The sequence below is a fragment of the Haliotis cracherodii genome, unplaced genomic scaffold (genome assembly GCF_022045235.1).
Source record: "Haliotis cracherodii isolate W230 unplaced genomic scaffold, xgHalCrac1.p SCAF_16, whole genome shotgun sequence".
Taxonomy (NCBI): Eukaryota; Metazoa; Mollusca; class Gastropoda; order Lepetellida; family Haliotidae; genus Haliotis; species Haliotis cracherodii.
In genome coordinates this window covers 7,623,394-7,638,894 of record NW_027266271.1, presented here as the reverse complement: position 1 = coordinate 7,638,894, position 15,501 = coordinate 7,623,394, and the positions used below count along the sequence as shown (strand labels likewise).

The 15,501-nt window shown below is 38.4% G+C and overlaps 1 protein-coding gene across 8 annotated transcripts in view; it reads right to left on the bottom strand.

Moving 5' to 3' along the window:
• Window positions 1–15,501, bottom strand: part of LOC139463782 (dual specificity calcium/calmodulin-dependent 3',5'-cyclic nucleotide phosphodiesterase 1A-like) — a 497,801-nt gene that overhangs the window by 298,546 nt on the left and 183,754 nt on the right. For 6 of the 8 annotated variants that reach the window (XM_071245082.1, XM_071245084.1, XM_071245085.1 and 3 more), the window contains exon 1: window positions 1,383–2,134. The exons of the other annotated variants lie outside the window; for them this stretch is intronic. In XM_071245082.1, the coding sequence (XP_071101183.1) occupies window positions 1,383–1,629 (247 nt within the window). In that variant the 5' untranslated portion in view covers window positions 1,630–2,134. Of the gene's footprint in view, window positions 1–1,382; window positions 2,135–15,501 lie in introns of those variants that run through there. 8 annotated transcript variants of the gene reach the window in all.

Genomic DNA, 15,501 nt, shown 5'->3' with positions numbered 1-15,501 from the left:
TCTGAATATTCACTAATACCTCATGCTTGTCTTTCAAGAGTTACCAGTATTTGGGGGCTGAATATTCCCTAACACCTCATGCTTGTCTTACAAGGCCTATTTGGGGGCTGAATATTCCCTAATACCTCATGCTTGTCTTTCAAGGGTTATTTGGGGGCTGAATATTCCCTAACACCTCATGCTTGTCTTTCAAGGCCTATTTGGGGGCTGAATATTCCCTAATACCTCATGCTTGTCTTTCAAGGGTTATTTGGGGGCTGAATATTCCCTAATACCTCATGCTTGTCTTTCAAGGGTTATTTGGGGGCTGAATATTCCCTAACACCTCATGCTTGTCTTACAAGGGTTATTTGGAGGCTGAATATTCCCTAACACCTCATGCTTGTCTTACAAGGGTTATTTGGAGGCTGAATATTCCCTAATACCTCATGCCTGTCTTTCAAGGCCTATTTGGAGGCTGAATATTCCCTAATACCTCATGCTTGTCTTTCAAGGGTTATTTGGGGCTGAATATTCCCAAGCGCCTGAGCCTCATCTTCCCTGGGGTATTTGGGGGGGGGTGAATTTTCCAAAATACCACATGCTTGTCTTCCCCAGAGTATTTGGGGGCCGAATATTCTCAAGTACCTCATGCTTGTCTTCCCATGTGGAAATATAAGTAAGCCCTCAATTTCCCATGATGAAAAGTAGGGGGACCATTTTTACATTATAACATAGCATGGGTTGATTCATCAATACAGCCAATCACTGCTCTGACTTGGCCAGGCTCAATTAATTTCAGGCTGTCATATCATTGCTGGAATTTACGACTGTGGCGTAAAGCGACATTCACTTTAACTGCATCAAGAAATAAAGTTTTATGTACAGAGATCATGCACATTTCAGCAAGGAGAGACCAAGCTTCGACAGGTCGTAACCGCACACTGCTGCAGTGTGAAGTTGTGTTGTAAGAGTCTTGGCTTAATCAAAGCAACAGGTGTAAAGAGGTAACTCAGTTGTGAAAGTACTTGCAACTATCAAACATGAATAAAATTGATTGTGCTACTTATAAATCACTGACACAACCGATATGGAGTCCCAGCATCATGCAGAGGGCAGATGGTAGAACTCAGTATTCATTCTGTCAGTTACAGCCATCATATTGTATACATCTCAAAACAAATGCATATTGTCCATCTCTATGTTCATATATGTATATACATCTATGAACATGACTCAAGTCATCAGATTTAACAAACACATCGACACATTCATAAAGAAGCACCACAAATTTCAACACACTAAAATAATGAAAATACCTTAAAATATAAGTCTTGTGCATAAATATGACAAAACTGGAAGATTTAAATAAAGTTTGAAAAGTGTTGAATTTTTAATCCTACCTATTGTGTATCTGTGGCCATCAAGACGAACCACACATTTCCGTCGAGAAAATCCACATCCAAGACTATTTTGTCGTAGAAGTGCTGACGCATTAGTCTCTGCAGTAATTGTCACAGTAGGAGCATCTTCCTGATTTTCATCCATTGAACAAAGCTGGGCTCGATTGAGCATTTGAGGTAGTCTATTGTAAAACTCTATCCTTTCCTTCACAGTGCAAGCCTTCTCGTTCCAACATGGTGTCCCCATAGGTACCCGTAAACACGCCAATCGTCAACGGCTCATGTCAGTCTGAGTGGAGGGGCAAGCTAGGTAAATCCCCATTGAACAGTATGACATATGCGATCAAATGAACAGATCATTTAATGAAAATGTGTCTTCAGTGGAGACCCTCCAATGCTGAAGCCTAACACAGAAGAGTTACACCAGCAAAATTGATTTCTCCCTACCAAAGAGTGCTCTGTATACATCCGTATCGTTAATAAGAAAATGGCATATGAGAGTACCTCCAACTGTTGTTTTCCAAAATATTGAAAACGACAAATACATGGAGAAATTCCACTCTCGCACTCACCAGACAAACGAAAAGGTCAGTGTTTCACAGGTAGTTGTCAATTTCAATAGTAATTACACATCCATGTTCGTTATTGACAACCCAACTTCTGGTTTATTCAATTACATGAAGAAACAATCAAATTATTGTCATATCTGACAAGGACTGTGGGATTTCGTTTTTATTATGAGTTATTGAAAATTGCATAGATGTGGTCTTATACAGTTTGAAATTTACAACTGTTTAGATATTTGTTCGTATTTATTGTTAAATCAGTGATAAAACAATTAGTGAATATTAAAAATCTTTATCAATAATTAAAGGGTTTAATTTATCTTTAAAGAACTTCGCTGGAACAAAGGGAGCAGTGTGATAAAACCTGGTGACTAGATGAAAAGTATCACTTATCTCCATCAATTGCAATCGATGACATCATTACTCCATAACAAGTCACAGATCAATGAAATCACTTTCACACTTCCATTTCATCATATAAACCACATCCCCACAGTTATGAACTCTGCCTCCTCGATGATACAGATATCACTTCACCACATCCTTCACAGCTGTACACCATCCACTACAGACATCCCCATGAAATCGACGTCCTCCGAGATCATTTATCTCTCTCAGCTAAAGTAAATCCCCATTCCAAATTTGCAATCGGATTTCGAGCCAGTGAAATGGATTACTATCTTGTGTAATACTGTAGTAATGGGCAGCAGCAAGCAGAGTGTTAGCCAATCCAGGCAAAGGTAGCCGCCATCCCCGAAATACACACCAGTCTGCTACCAACGTGTACGTGTATGAAATGAACGAGTGAATGAATTGTGCCCTATCTCGTCAATAACGCCAGTGGTGACCTGGGGAGGGGCTCTTCACAGCATGTCTTGATCAACCTTATTGCCATATACTTCTGTGCAGAATATGTAACAAATACCTCTATATATTAAGCCATAAACTTATGTGCGGTTTATCAGTGAAGGGTCATTTCCCATAACAAGTGATATCCTGTAAATATTGGGTTAATGGAAACACAGTCATCCCTGTAAGGGCAAAGTTGATGCCTGCAATTCATCACTGGAACATGCCCTGGGTTTGTGTTTGGTTTCTATGAAAAACAATACTGTGGAAACAGACGTTTGAAAGTATGAATTTTCAACAGCAACAGTTTACCAATAATTTGTCTTTGCTTTCTTCCTTGCCTCTCATCAAAGCCAAGTAAGGACATGAGAGGATGTAGGAATAATTTAGCAACATGGTTTTCATGTTTTTTAACAAAACTGGGTGGAACTCTGTTATGCTTTGTCATAGATCCAGTGGGTGGATTTGAGTTGAATTACTTCTTTGTTTGTGTGAGTCATGAAATTAATGAATTCTGCTTATTCATACATATCATTTATAGGTAAACCAGGATAAACCAGGTTTAAATCAAGGTAAATCAGGATAAATCAAACAATGATAATACCCTAGTTAACTGAGTTTTTGCAAATCCAGTTATATAGGACAACTGTAAATTTCAAAAACATACTTGAACACCTCCAACTTCATTTTGTTGAGACTTTCCACATTTTGTTGAAGTACTTGGGATGAAGATTCAACAAAATTTGTAATTACAAAAAGAACTCAAATGTTTCACCATATAAAGACCTCATATGATGAAACATAATGAAATCTTCAACTCTGAACCAAACTTTTGACTTTTTGTTGTTGTGGTTTTAAATGGCTTCTTGACATTGATCGTGTTACAAGGGCAAGAGCATAACATTCTAATATCGTCACTATATCAACAGCACTATTGACATATATGCTAATCACCATATTGGGTTATGTAGGAAATATGCATCCACAACTATGTTCGACTTTTAAACATTGTCATCAATGAAATAAAAGCCACTCACAAAGTTCAGCATCATTACTGGACATACATTTTCCTTGATTGAGCAATTAGTCGCTTAAAAATATATACCCTGTGAGAGCAATCACTTATGCCAAGAACTCATCAATGAAATTATTGAATTATGTTGGGCTGACAGTTGACAGAATTCAGTTTGTCATGATGAATAGTATTGAAATGAACTTGGCTTGTCAATAACATGTATATTTCATGGCATCTGGAAATGACTGCAGTAGAGAAAAATACAAACATTATACACCAACCTGTAAATATGTTTCCATCTGTTGTATATGAACACATAAATACATATCAATTACAGGTACTTAATGATGCATATATAATCACCATCAAAAGAAACGCAAACCATAGAAACATATAGAGAAGTATATACTTCAAGAAAAGATGTTGCCAATGTTTACCACTTAATGACAAAACTAACAGTCAGTTAAGTGTTACCACAAAGTGTCTTTATTCTTATTACAGTATGCTGCAAGTAACTTCCAAACTTTACATGCTAATCCTGCACGAGACAAATGATGCATTTTGAGTCATGTATCTATGACGTCACATGTGATGCAGTCATGAGTGTCAGTTCACATACCATAACAGTATGTTAGTTGGTGCATCAAACCAATCTAAAATCTCTTGAATGAGAAATTCTTCATATATTAACCAACATGTATGGTATTTGCATTTCTTTTGTCGGTGAGTATATAATACACATATATCTATTTTCAAAACTATTAGTGAGGTGAAATTGGGTTTAATGTTGTGTCCAAGATTATTGCACTTATATAGCGATATGCATACACGTGAGTGTGTAGGTGCTCGTACTAGTTCACTGAGATACCATGTCGCCGTTTAACATGAATACCCCATTCAGACACAGTCTACTCCGAGCGGACCAGTCCTTGTTTTAGACCCTTAATGCTGAGCGCCAGAAAGGGTAACAACAAGTACCATCTTTTAACGTCTTTTGGTATGACACAGCTGGGGATCGAAACCCCGGACCTTCCGCTCTCCGGGCGGACGCTCTACCACTAGACCACGGAGGCGGTCTCAAAACTATTAAAGCATGTGATATTGTGATAACCAATACCCTGGTGAGAATTGTCTTATTGTTCACAGGGGTGGTTGAGTGGTCGAGTTCATGTGGTGTTGCTTGTCATGTTGAACATCCAAGTTCAATTCCCATCATACTTGTTTTGGGTTTGTTTTTTTAACGCTGCACTCAGCAATATTCCAGCTGTATGATGGCAGTCTGTAAATAATTGACATGATTGACATGATGAGCATCGATCTACACAATTGGGATACGATGACATGCATCAATCTAGTCACCAAGTCCGACCATCTATTCGCATAGTCGCCTTATACATCAAGCCTCATATGATACATGGGTTGTGAATATTGACACTTAAAGTACAGCTACAAATTCCTGTCACACAATTTAAGATATTGTAAACAGTAAATCTATAAGAGGTCCAAAAGATTCATTTTGTCATAATCTTGAAAGTTTTACGATTGTCCTTCTCTCAGCAGCTTCCTGTTTGGGTCGTTGTAGTAAAACAGTTTTCTTGTCGTGCTGAAGACCTGTTTTTAATTCTCCATATAGGAACAATGTGTGAAGCCAATTTCTGGAGTCCCAAACCATGATACTGATGAAGGCAGCGGGAATATCCCTAAAAGCTGCCTACATCCTCACTCACTCACTCACTCAGTGTTTTATGACTTTGACTCCCCTCCAGAACCATGGTGATACCATTCAATTAGAGACCCACTATGGATCTGATTCCTACATAAAATAAATCTCAATTCTTAGTCACAAGTGCTTCACTACTAAAACCAGCTAATAACTCACACAAAATGTTGGAGCATTCATAATAAACTATCTGCTTCTCTGAAAAATTGCATGCCCTGTCCATTTCTACATCCCATAATTATGCCCATGCCAACAACAGAATCATCAAATTAAAAAAAAGGTTATAATATTTCAATACGATCTGCCATGGTGCCATCCCAGTGTGAAATCCATCCCTAGGGGAGTTGCTATTGACAATATTTCCGACAGTCTATGTATTATAGTGTTGACATGATGTATGTGAACACACGTAGCGCATGTTGCCTGTTGCTAGCAGCTGTTCTTTAGAAATGTTCATTTCATGATCAATAAACTGGAAATGCTCAATGTCTGTATTTAAACAATTAATATCAAACAGACCGAAAACAAATCAGAAATACACAACATGAAATTGACGACCTTGAAATGTTAATGAATATCAAATTATATGAAAGGAACAATAACATACAATACAAGCTTCTTTGCTTCTTACATATTACCATGGCATACATTGTGGAAGAAAGACAGTTTGGAATGGTCTATGAATAAATACAAATCCAAACTGCATGATTTCCAATTTACAAGGCAATGTATGTTTTGCATATGTTATTCATGAACTTTAAGATTTTGAGACAGAGCTGAATAATTTGATGAGTAATTGTTCAATGTGCTACTAGGACTGGGAAACTGTCACTGCGAAATGTCATGATAATGGGAAAGACCATACAGGAGAGACCAGTAACTAATGCATTGTCGAGTCATATACGTTGTCAATATCGTAATTGACAATACCATGGCCCTGTAATCTCATCTGCAAGTGCAGTGAATTATTGACATAGACAAAGGTTAAACGGCAAAACCACAAATGCTGCAGCACAAAACATTTGATGTGAGGTGCTTTGCCCAGGGAATCATAAAATTGAAGAATCGCTAGGATGGACCTCTATTGCAGTAAGCACTCACCATGTCAAGAGGCATAAATAATCACATTGCATCACGAAGGAGTCTGGTGCCTACAGGATGTGCAGTTTTATTTAAACCAATAACTTTCACGGAAACGATCCACACAAATGTGGGGGAATTTCATGTGACAATATTATATGCTAAAATTCTTGCTGCCTGAGAAGTTACATGCACAAGCGCCAGTGTCCAATTTCTTGGAAAGAGTTCTTCCACTTCGTGGTGAATATGGATTGCTTGGGTTTAATCATGCATTCCTCATCACGAACTGCAAATGATAATGGGCTATTTTGAATAATGGCAAAACATCAAAGTCAGAAAAAGTACAATATAACTGTTGTGTATGGTTGGTGTTATTTGCTATCAGGTACAAAACAAGGTCGGGGATGGTGCTTTTATTGCAAATCAGAAGTGAGTTGTTAGTTAGATAAAGCACTGTTGACTGAATCAGTGACAGGTGACTAGTACTTCATCACGAAGCAAATCAAGCAGTTCTGTAGATGCAACAATCTGTTCAAGAATTTCAAGGTTCATTTCAAAATACATTGACCATGTTCAAGGCCTTTGCAAGGTTTTAAAGGACACTTTTAGTTTTCCAGTAGAATGCAGCTACATATATTTGTACTGCTTGTCCAATCTCATAAAAATCAGATCAAAACACGTCAAAATGTTTCGAACGAACCGTAGTCGCCAGTTTAAGGGTCATGTCAGAACGACCTTTCACGAATTTTGACCGACCAATGAAATGACTGACAAGAAATCGACATTAGCTAATCAGAAGGCAGCTTTCTCGAGCTTTAAGACACTAGTTTCAAACTGGCAACTACAGTTTGTAACATATTTTGACGTATTCTCAATTAAAAAAAATTAAAACTGATAAGAAGAACATTCTGGAATGGCTTATAGATGGCCTAGATTGTATGGATATTATCATAAAACCCGTAACTGTTCTTCGGAATACCCCGTGTTAAATATTTCGTGGTTGCATGATTAGAAAACACATTTAGACAGTCACTTTCATGATCTGGTAAGCGATGCTCTGATTGGTTGGATAAAAGGTCATTCTGACGTGACCCATAATGGGATGTCCTCAGATCTTTGTTTAGCTGTAGCGAAAACTAAGATCTGATTTTAATGAGACTGACTGCTTGTCTTGTCAGATTGTTGTTTGAGGCATAACAGCTGATGATCGTCACCACCCGATTCCAGTCCATGTATGTGTATAAGGTCTTAAAGGTTATAGGACCGCCTCCGTGGTCTAGTGGTAGAGCATCCGCCCGGAGAGCGGAAGGTCCGGGGTTTGATCCCTGACCGCGTCATACCAAAAGACATTAACAATTGTGTCTGGTCCAAACTCGATTATTTACAGACCGCCGTCATATAGCTGAAATATTGCTGAGTGCGGCATTAAACAACAAACCAACCAACCAACGTTAACAGATGGTACTTGTTGTTACCCTGTCTGGCGCTCGGCATTAAGGGGCTAAAACAAGGACTGGTCAGCTCGGAGTCAGTATACTGTGTCTGAGTGGGGTATTCATGTTAAACTGTGACATGGTATCTCAGTGTGCTAGCACTATAAATCGGCATCAGTCTGGACTAGAACAAGCAGCCACACAAACACACACACGTACATGCACATCTCTATATAAGTGCCAATAATCTTGGAAGCGACGTTAAACCCCATTTCACCTCACCCCACCTTAAAGGTTATAATAATCCTATACATATTTTCCTTTACAAATAAAAATGATACATGTAAGCTGATAACAAATTAGTCTGAAGGTTTAGTTTTCCTAGAAAACTTAATGCCCATCCTAATATCAATTGCAAACTTTCATTCTGATAATGTATTCCCCCCAACATTGAAAATATTAGTTATGATTGATTTACTTGTGTTGTGATCAGCAGTATTGAAGCTTATGAAGGCAAGTTCTGGACATGGTAAACTAGTGGTCAATAGTATGAGCACACAAAAGCAGCCAGGGCCAACTGAGATTAAGTCCTCCCTGTGGTGATACATCAAAACATTAATTATACTGATCAGCCATTGTGACTATCGGATCCTAATCATTACATCCTCAAATTCAACAAGCATGAGGCACCAGGGACCTATTCAGCCCTGTAATCACAAGAGGGTAACCAAATGAAATTGGCAATAATGTAAAACATTAAGTTATCATGTTCTTTAAGAGTATCACAAATCTCAAAGAATAGGATAAATGTGTCTCCAAATAATTATCGTATCATACCAAAGTGTATTCATGAATTTAGAATAAAAATCTTGAAGTGCTTTGTTACACAATGTAGTGCCCATGTCGCTGTCTGTCTCCTCTCTTTACTGATGAGATCACAACACAATGGAAACCATTTAAAAGCCCTCAAGAACAAGCAGGGAACATAAACCGCCCTCTTCTTAATTTAGTTTTCAATTATGATATTCACTGATGGCATCATCATCCACTATCATATGTCCCTCTGGACCTGCATGGATGGGAGAAATGTTGGATCAATCCAACAACAATCTCGCTAGACTTCCTTCACCATCTGATAATCAGCGACAGAACATTTACCAAATCTGCAGTGCTTTCAGAGCACTTCAGTGAAACTGAAGAACCATTTTCTTTCCCAGAAAGGGATAAAAGACTGTTTCTAAAGATTTACCAAATACATGATTTTGCCGCTAAAGAATTACCGCCAAATCCAATAAATGTCCAACTATCTCACAGACACTTGTTTGAAAAGATGGGAAGATATAAAAGATGTTTCTCCTTGCCAAGAATTTCAGTCTGAGCACCATTTGTACTGACATTTGGTAACCTTTCCTAAACATTTCCAGTAAATGTCAGTGCTATTGGATTTAGAATTACATAATCTCAATTTCCTGAAAAAAAGGCCAATTTCATATTGCCACAAATTTGTGAGGTTCAATGAGATGCGGACACCAGCAAAATCCAAACCCAATTGATTTTACTATGAAAGGAATCATCATGACATCATGACATATCACAGAGAGTCATGAGGATGGGGAATCTTAAATCTTGAGATCCTGGCCAAAGGGAGGCAACTATGCAGAGCAAATTCTTGCAACTTAGATGACTGGACCAGCATAATTTAATTATTTCTCAATATGAACATGCCAGTTTACGTTACACGTGCTGAACACATGGTTTTCCCCATCCTACTCATTCTCTTTCTGGTGCTTAATCGGCAAGAGGAATTACAAGCAGGGATGGATGGGTGGGCATATAGCATGTGAGATAGGATAAGTATTATAAATATAAAAAAGTTTACAAATTTTGAAACTTATCCTATCTCACACTATGCATATATCCCACGGTTGGAAAGTGGGGCACAATTCTATAAAGGCAAAAACAGTAGGACATACAAGAGGAAGCTGGAGAAAATCATTAATACAAAACCATATTAAGTAACACTGACTTGTGTCATAACACTAAGCTCGTGGCTAGAGATGAAACTCTCCCAAAGAGTGTTGTGACCCTGAGACATGAACAGAGGAAAAACATAAAGTCGTGTACCATATATGTTACATGTTCATTGTAGGATAGCGTAATCGTAAAGCCAAACAATACAATGCATGACTTACAGCTGATTTGGAATGAGATCCAGCCAATCAATTCTACAAGACTGGGGTCTTATCTCCCATGGAGAACAAGACGTAACCCCGCTTGGCATCTCTTTTAATGCTTCAACGAACCCTCAAATCCATGCAGGGGTTGGATCGATAGGTTCGAACAGGAAGAGGATCAATCGACTGCATCCACAAAATGATAGACGATCCAATACCCAACAACAAATGCCCAAAGCAGAGATGAGTGGAATAGAGGATTGGGACACTGGTAACCCTCTGTGCCACATGGCGACTTTGTGATGAAGTCTCTACAGATGAGTGAACAACATTCTCCAACTGAAAAATTAGAATAAACTCAAGGAAAACAAGTTCAAGGTTTAGTGTAACTAGAGAAAAACATGTCGTATCCATGATCTGCGAGGATTGGAGGTGACCTGAGCAGGATGACCAGCAGAGGGAAGGGAATGACCGAATGAATCCAATGCATGAATGCATGAATCTAATGCATGAATCTTGCTCACTCAAGCACCCTTCGCGAGAGCCAAAAGAAAGACTGTTTTAAATGTTATTTGCCGAACCTCTCTCAGCAAGTGCTTCGTAATCAGCTAAAGTGAGATGACAAAGTATGACGTTAAGGTCCCATGTCAGGGGACAAAATCAAGAAGACTGGTCTGCCAAACTGTATGACTGAAACAAAAATTGTAGTTCAGCCACCAAGGAGACCTTTGTGCCTGTTGTAGTCAAGACGACAGAATTAATCGCAGCCAAATACGTAGCTAAGGTAGAACCCTTAAGCTTATGGGACAACCAGAGATGGTGAAGATATTCAGCAGTGGAGAAGTGGACAGTATATTCTGTTGTGGAGAAGCAGTAGTGGGTTTAGGAATGCCATGTGTGTGACAGTGGGTCTCATGACTTTGTCGCATAATGACTTGGTGGACGATAGGCGAGCTTCAGACTGAGATGGATTTGGCTACCCTATGCAACAAGTGATTTCTGTAAATGCACCAAATGAACAGATTGAGGGTGTTGAGCAACAGATGAAGCAACTGAGAGTGAGGTTGAAGAAGAAGGTCGACCCTTAGAGGTAAATGATAGAACCTTCATTGTACTGACCAAGTTCGTCATCACCCATTGATTTACCTGAATTGCTGAAGGGGTAAGGTGTAATTTTTTGGGGCACATAACATTCAAAAAATCTTCTTCTTTTCAAAATACTGAATCCCCGATACCCTATACTCAATACAGTACATGTGGCAGGGCGGGGGTCCCCTGAAATTTCACATCAACAACCTACCTGTGAAGATCAGGGTTAGAATAGGTTTTCAGTAGCTCATGCATGTCGTAAGAGGCATCTAACGGAATCGTGTGGTCAGGCTTGCTGACTTGGTTGATGCATTTCATCGTATCCCACTTGTGTGGATCGATACTCATGATGTCAATCACTGGATTGTCTTGTCCAGGCTCGAATATATACAGACTACCATCATATAGATGAAATATGGCTGAGTGTGGCATTAAACTACAAAGACATCAACAACCAAGAGTTCAAAGTAGTCTTCTTGGCAGTTTCTCATTGGGTGCCACTTCTTCGCGACTCCAATCTAATGATTCAGTCGGACAACCTCTCCATCATCTGGTATATAAACGAAATGTATTCATTGTATATCTGGACTTTTGTTTGTAATCTACATGTTATTCAAAATTTCGTTCAATACAGTTGGTTAACCATGCTCATCCAACTCGCAGATGTTGAAATTTCACATTAAAAAATCAGCTGTACACACATATTCTTGGAATCTACCAGTGATTCAGTTAAAACTTACCCAATAATATTATTTTAAAGAATTTTGATGCAATGATCAGAAGAATTGTATCTGAAACACTTATTTTATCAGGAATAACATATTCCAATATCGTGTTATTTTAGTTGCAGCTTTTAATAAGTATATTTAACATAATAATAACCATAAGGGTATGTAGGGAACAATTTGACCTGTTGAGGCTCCCGCGATCAAGATCATGATTGCAAGAACTTTGATCACATATAATAGTCAAACTACAACAAATATGACTTTTAAAGAGTCAAAGTATGGCATTTACGAGATATGTATCCATTCTCTGTCCATTAAAGTTCGTTTCATGGCATCAATAGCAGAAATCTGACCGTGGTTGCTGTAAGATATACTCAATGCAATCTACTGATCACTTCACACATGATTTCGACAAAATTATTGTATGCAATATTGAATGAAATTTTGAATAAAATAATAAAAAAGATTACAATCATAAGTCCAGATAAACAATGAACACTTTTTATAACCAGACAGTGTTATTACAAGATTAAATTGTGTTCTTCAGCACGGATTTGTTGACCTGGTACTTCCAGTGTTATATGCTCACGGTAATGTCTTTGCGTTGGGGGGAGAAATGTTGTTGTGTACAATATGCACCCCCCTCTACACAGCTGTGTTTTTTGGTGAAAAACCTCCACACATCTCCATCCTGAGTCCAACAGAGAAAAACTGTGGAGCAATACAGTGTCCCGAGTTCTGAAGAGATAATGGTATATGTGGAGCCAGTTCCCTGTAGAAGGTGTGATGGGACTGGTGCACTAACAAAGATATCTCTGTGATATCTGATACATCTAAATAAATTGGATGCATGTAAAATATTCGGAAGTGGGAAATTTCTGTCAATGCGATGCCAAACCCAAATGATCTGCATTCCCTTGATAATGTCTATCTTGAAAGGGGTACAACTGCTGGTCTTGTTCGTTAATAAGTAGGCAATCTTCTTGAGCAACAGATGAAAGGAAAACGTTGAGTTCGGTGAAACTTTGAGGTAGGTAAGGGAGGGTTATATAGATTTTAAAAAGCCTTCAAACATAGTTAATCAAATCCAAGCGATGTTCAGGTAAATGAATGAGTGAGTGAGCGAGCGAGTATAGTTATACATTGCTTGCAGCAAATATGTGCATGCAGTAGAAATAACCAAACATTATACAATACGGGTGGATCTCGGCTGAATACTGTACGACTGTAGAAGGCGAATGTGTGGCCTTTCGCACACAAGCCATGGTCATTGTAAAGGCGGGAAATAGCGGCTGTGCAGAATGAAGCTGATAGTGTGTCCTCCTCCATCAAAGCTAAGTAATGGTTGATGATGTAGTCTGGGAGAAAGATGAGAGAGGGACGGTTATGAGGGAGACCCTGGATAGTACAGAATTCTTGAACGATGCATTGACACACTGACCCACCAAAGGGTTGTTTTAGGTGAAACAGCAGCTGCGGATCCGGGAAGAACAACATATGCAGAAATCGACAAGGGGGTTAAAGTTTCATGAGAAAATGCCAGTGGGTGACTAACACCAAGTTGTAACACAGTGAGGGTTATCCTGGCGACAATGGTCAGATAAACCTCAGCAGTCCATGCCCATAGCAAGAGTCCAGATAAAAAAATCATAAGAGTATCTGCGCAAAGAAAGGTACAAGTCCATGTGCTCGGTGTTGCGTTCCCAATTATGTGGGGGGTTCGTTTTAGCACTGTTGGGTAAAGTAGAAGCCGTAGATAATTTTACAAAGGGAACGGTGGAGGGAAGCCGGCTTGGTCTTGGGCTTCTTAACAATGGAAGGGCTATGCTCTATGTTTTCAGACTTTGATCGTCAGTCTTTGTAGCAGCATTAACAAAAACTGAAGAGTGATCTGTGAAATGGGAACGTGGAAGACACAACAAATATAACCTCCAACATGCAAATAGGGGTAGAAACATATGACTGCTTCCTTTTTTTAAGACATGTCAGGTGACAAAAAACAAAATGTATTCTCTAATATCATTACATGTCTCCACAGTGTGGGGATAAGAACAACTTTGCTTAATGATGTAAACACAGAATTTCTGCAATTTACAACCTTTACACAATGACATGAATAGCATTTATCTGATAAAGACAGCTGAAGATTTCAGTTACTGGTCTGCTATTACATCTCATTTGTTGCTGCTAAAGGATAAAAACATCTCATTTGTTGCTGCTAAAGGATAAAAACATCTCATTTGTTGCTGCTAAAGGATAAACACATCTCATTTGTTGCTGCTAAAGGATAAAAACAAACTAATATATCCAGGTGATAACTTGCACGCATCCCTGTGTATTGTGAAACAGTACACCCTGCTTTATGATGGTCAGGAGGTAACAATGTGTCACCTGGCTGTTTCACCATACCCTGGTGGCTTGGAATGGTGCTTCTATCATGAACCACTAGTTTGTCTGGTCTAGATTTGAATAATTACAGACTGGTGTGATATAGTGTGGATATTGCTGTCTGATGCATAAAACAACATTCACTCACACTCACTCATAAGTCACACATGAATGTTTATGGGATAAAAACATACACTAAAGAGACCACTACCTCGTTCCACAAAGCCATTCGAGCGCTGCATTTATTTAAGTTACCTTTTCAGCAAGTTCCCAGGTTTCACAAAGTATTGCTTGTACTAGTCATAGAAATGAATATGTTCATGCTGGCTTTTTCATGTATCTATTTCATTTGGTTTTGTCCATTTAAAGATAACCATCAGTGGACGCTCTTGCTGTTGCCATTTATGAAGGTATTTCTCATTTCAACTTACTTTTCATGATTAGAAAGTATGAAAACTGAGCATTTTTAAAATCCATAAATTATCTCTCATTATGACATCTCAACATGACCGCCCTCATTATCTGTGACATACTCTGGTCAACATATCTTATTTCATGGCTTACAAATGTCATTCTGACCAATTAATTTGGGTAGATCAAATTGAAAATACAAAAAAGAGCTTATGTATGCATCCTCATATTTTTAATACAATTTAATTAAGTTCTTTCGGTAGATCAGTTTTGAGGGGGCAGTAAATGTTAATCCTTTGTATAGAGCTAGATGTTGAATATGTTAGCAGCTAAAATAGATATTGATTTACTTCTGCTGGAGAAGGTTTCCAGGTGTTTGCCATATGGCCAAACACATATACATTTGATCCATAATCATGTATAAATGTAAAACTTCTTATTGTTGTATTTTTTTTAATCCTTCAAAGTATAAATATATATAGATTTAAAGTATTTTCATTCTTATTTTGCATGTGTCATTCTTGTATCAGTCACATCATCAAGTGATGATAAAATCTAAAAACTGCCACCTTTTTTAATGCTTATACCCACCCGCCCTATTACAAAATTTCTCTTCAGTAACATCTTGTCCACTGCCATTATACAAAAGAGTGAGTGAGTGAGTGA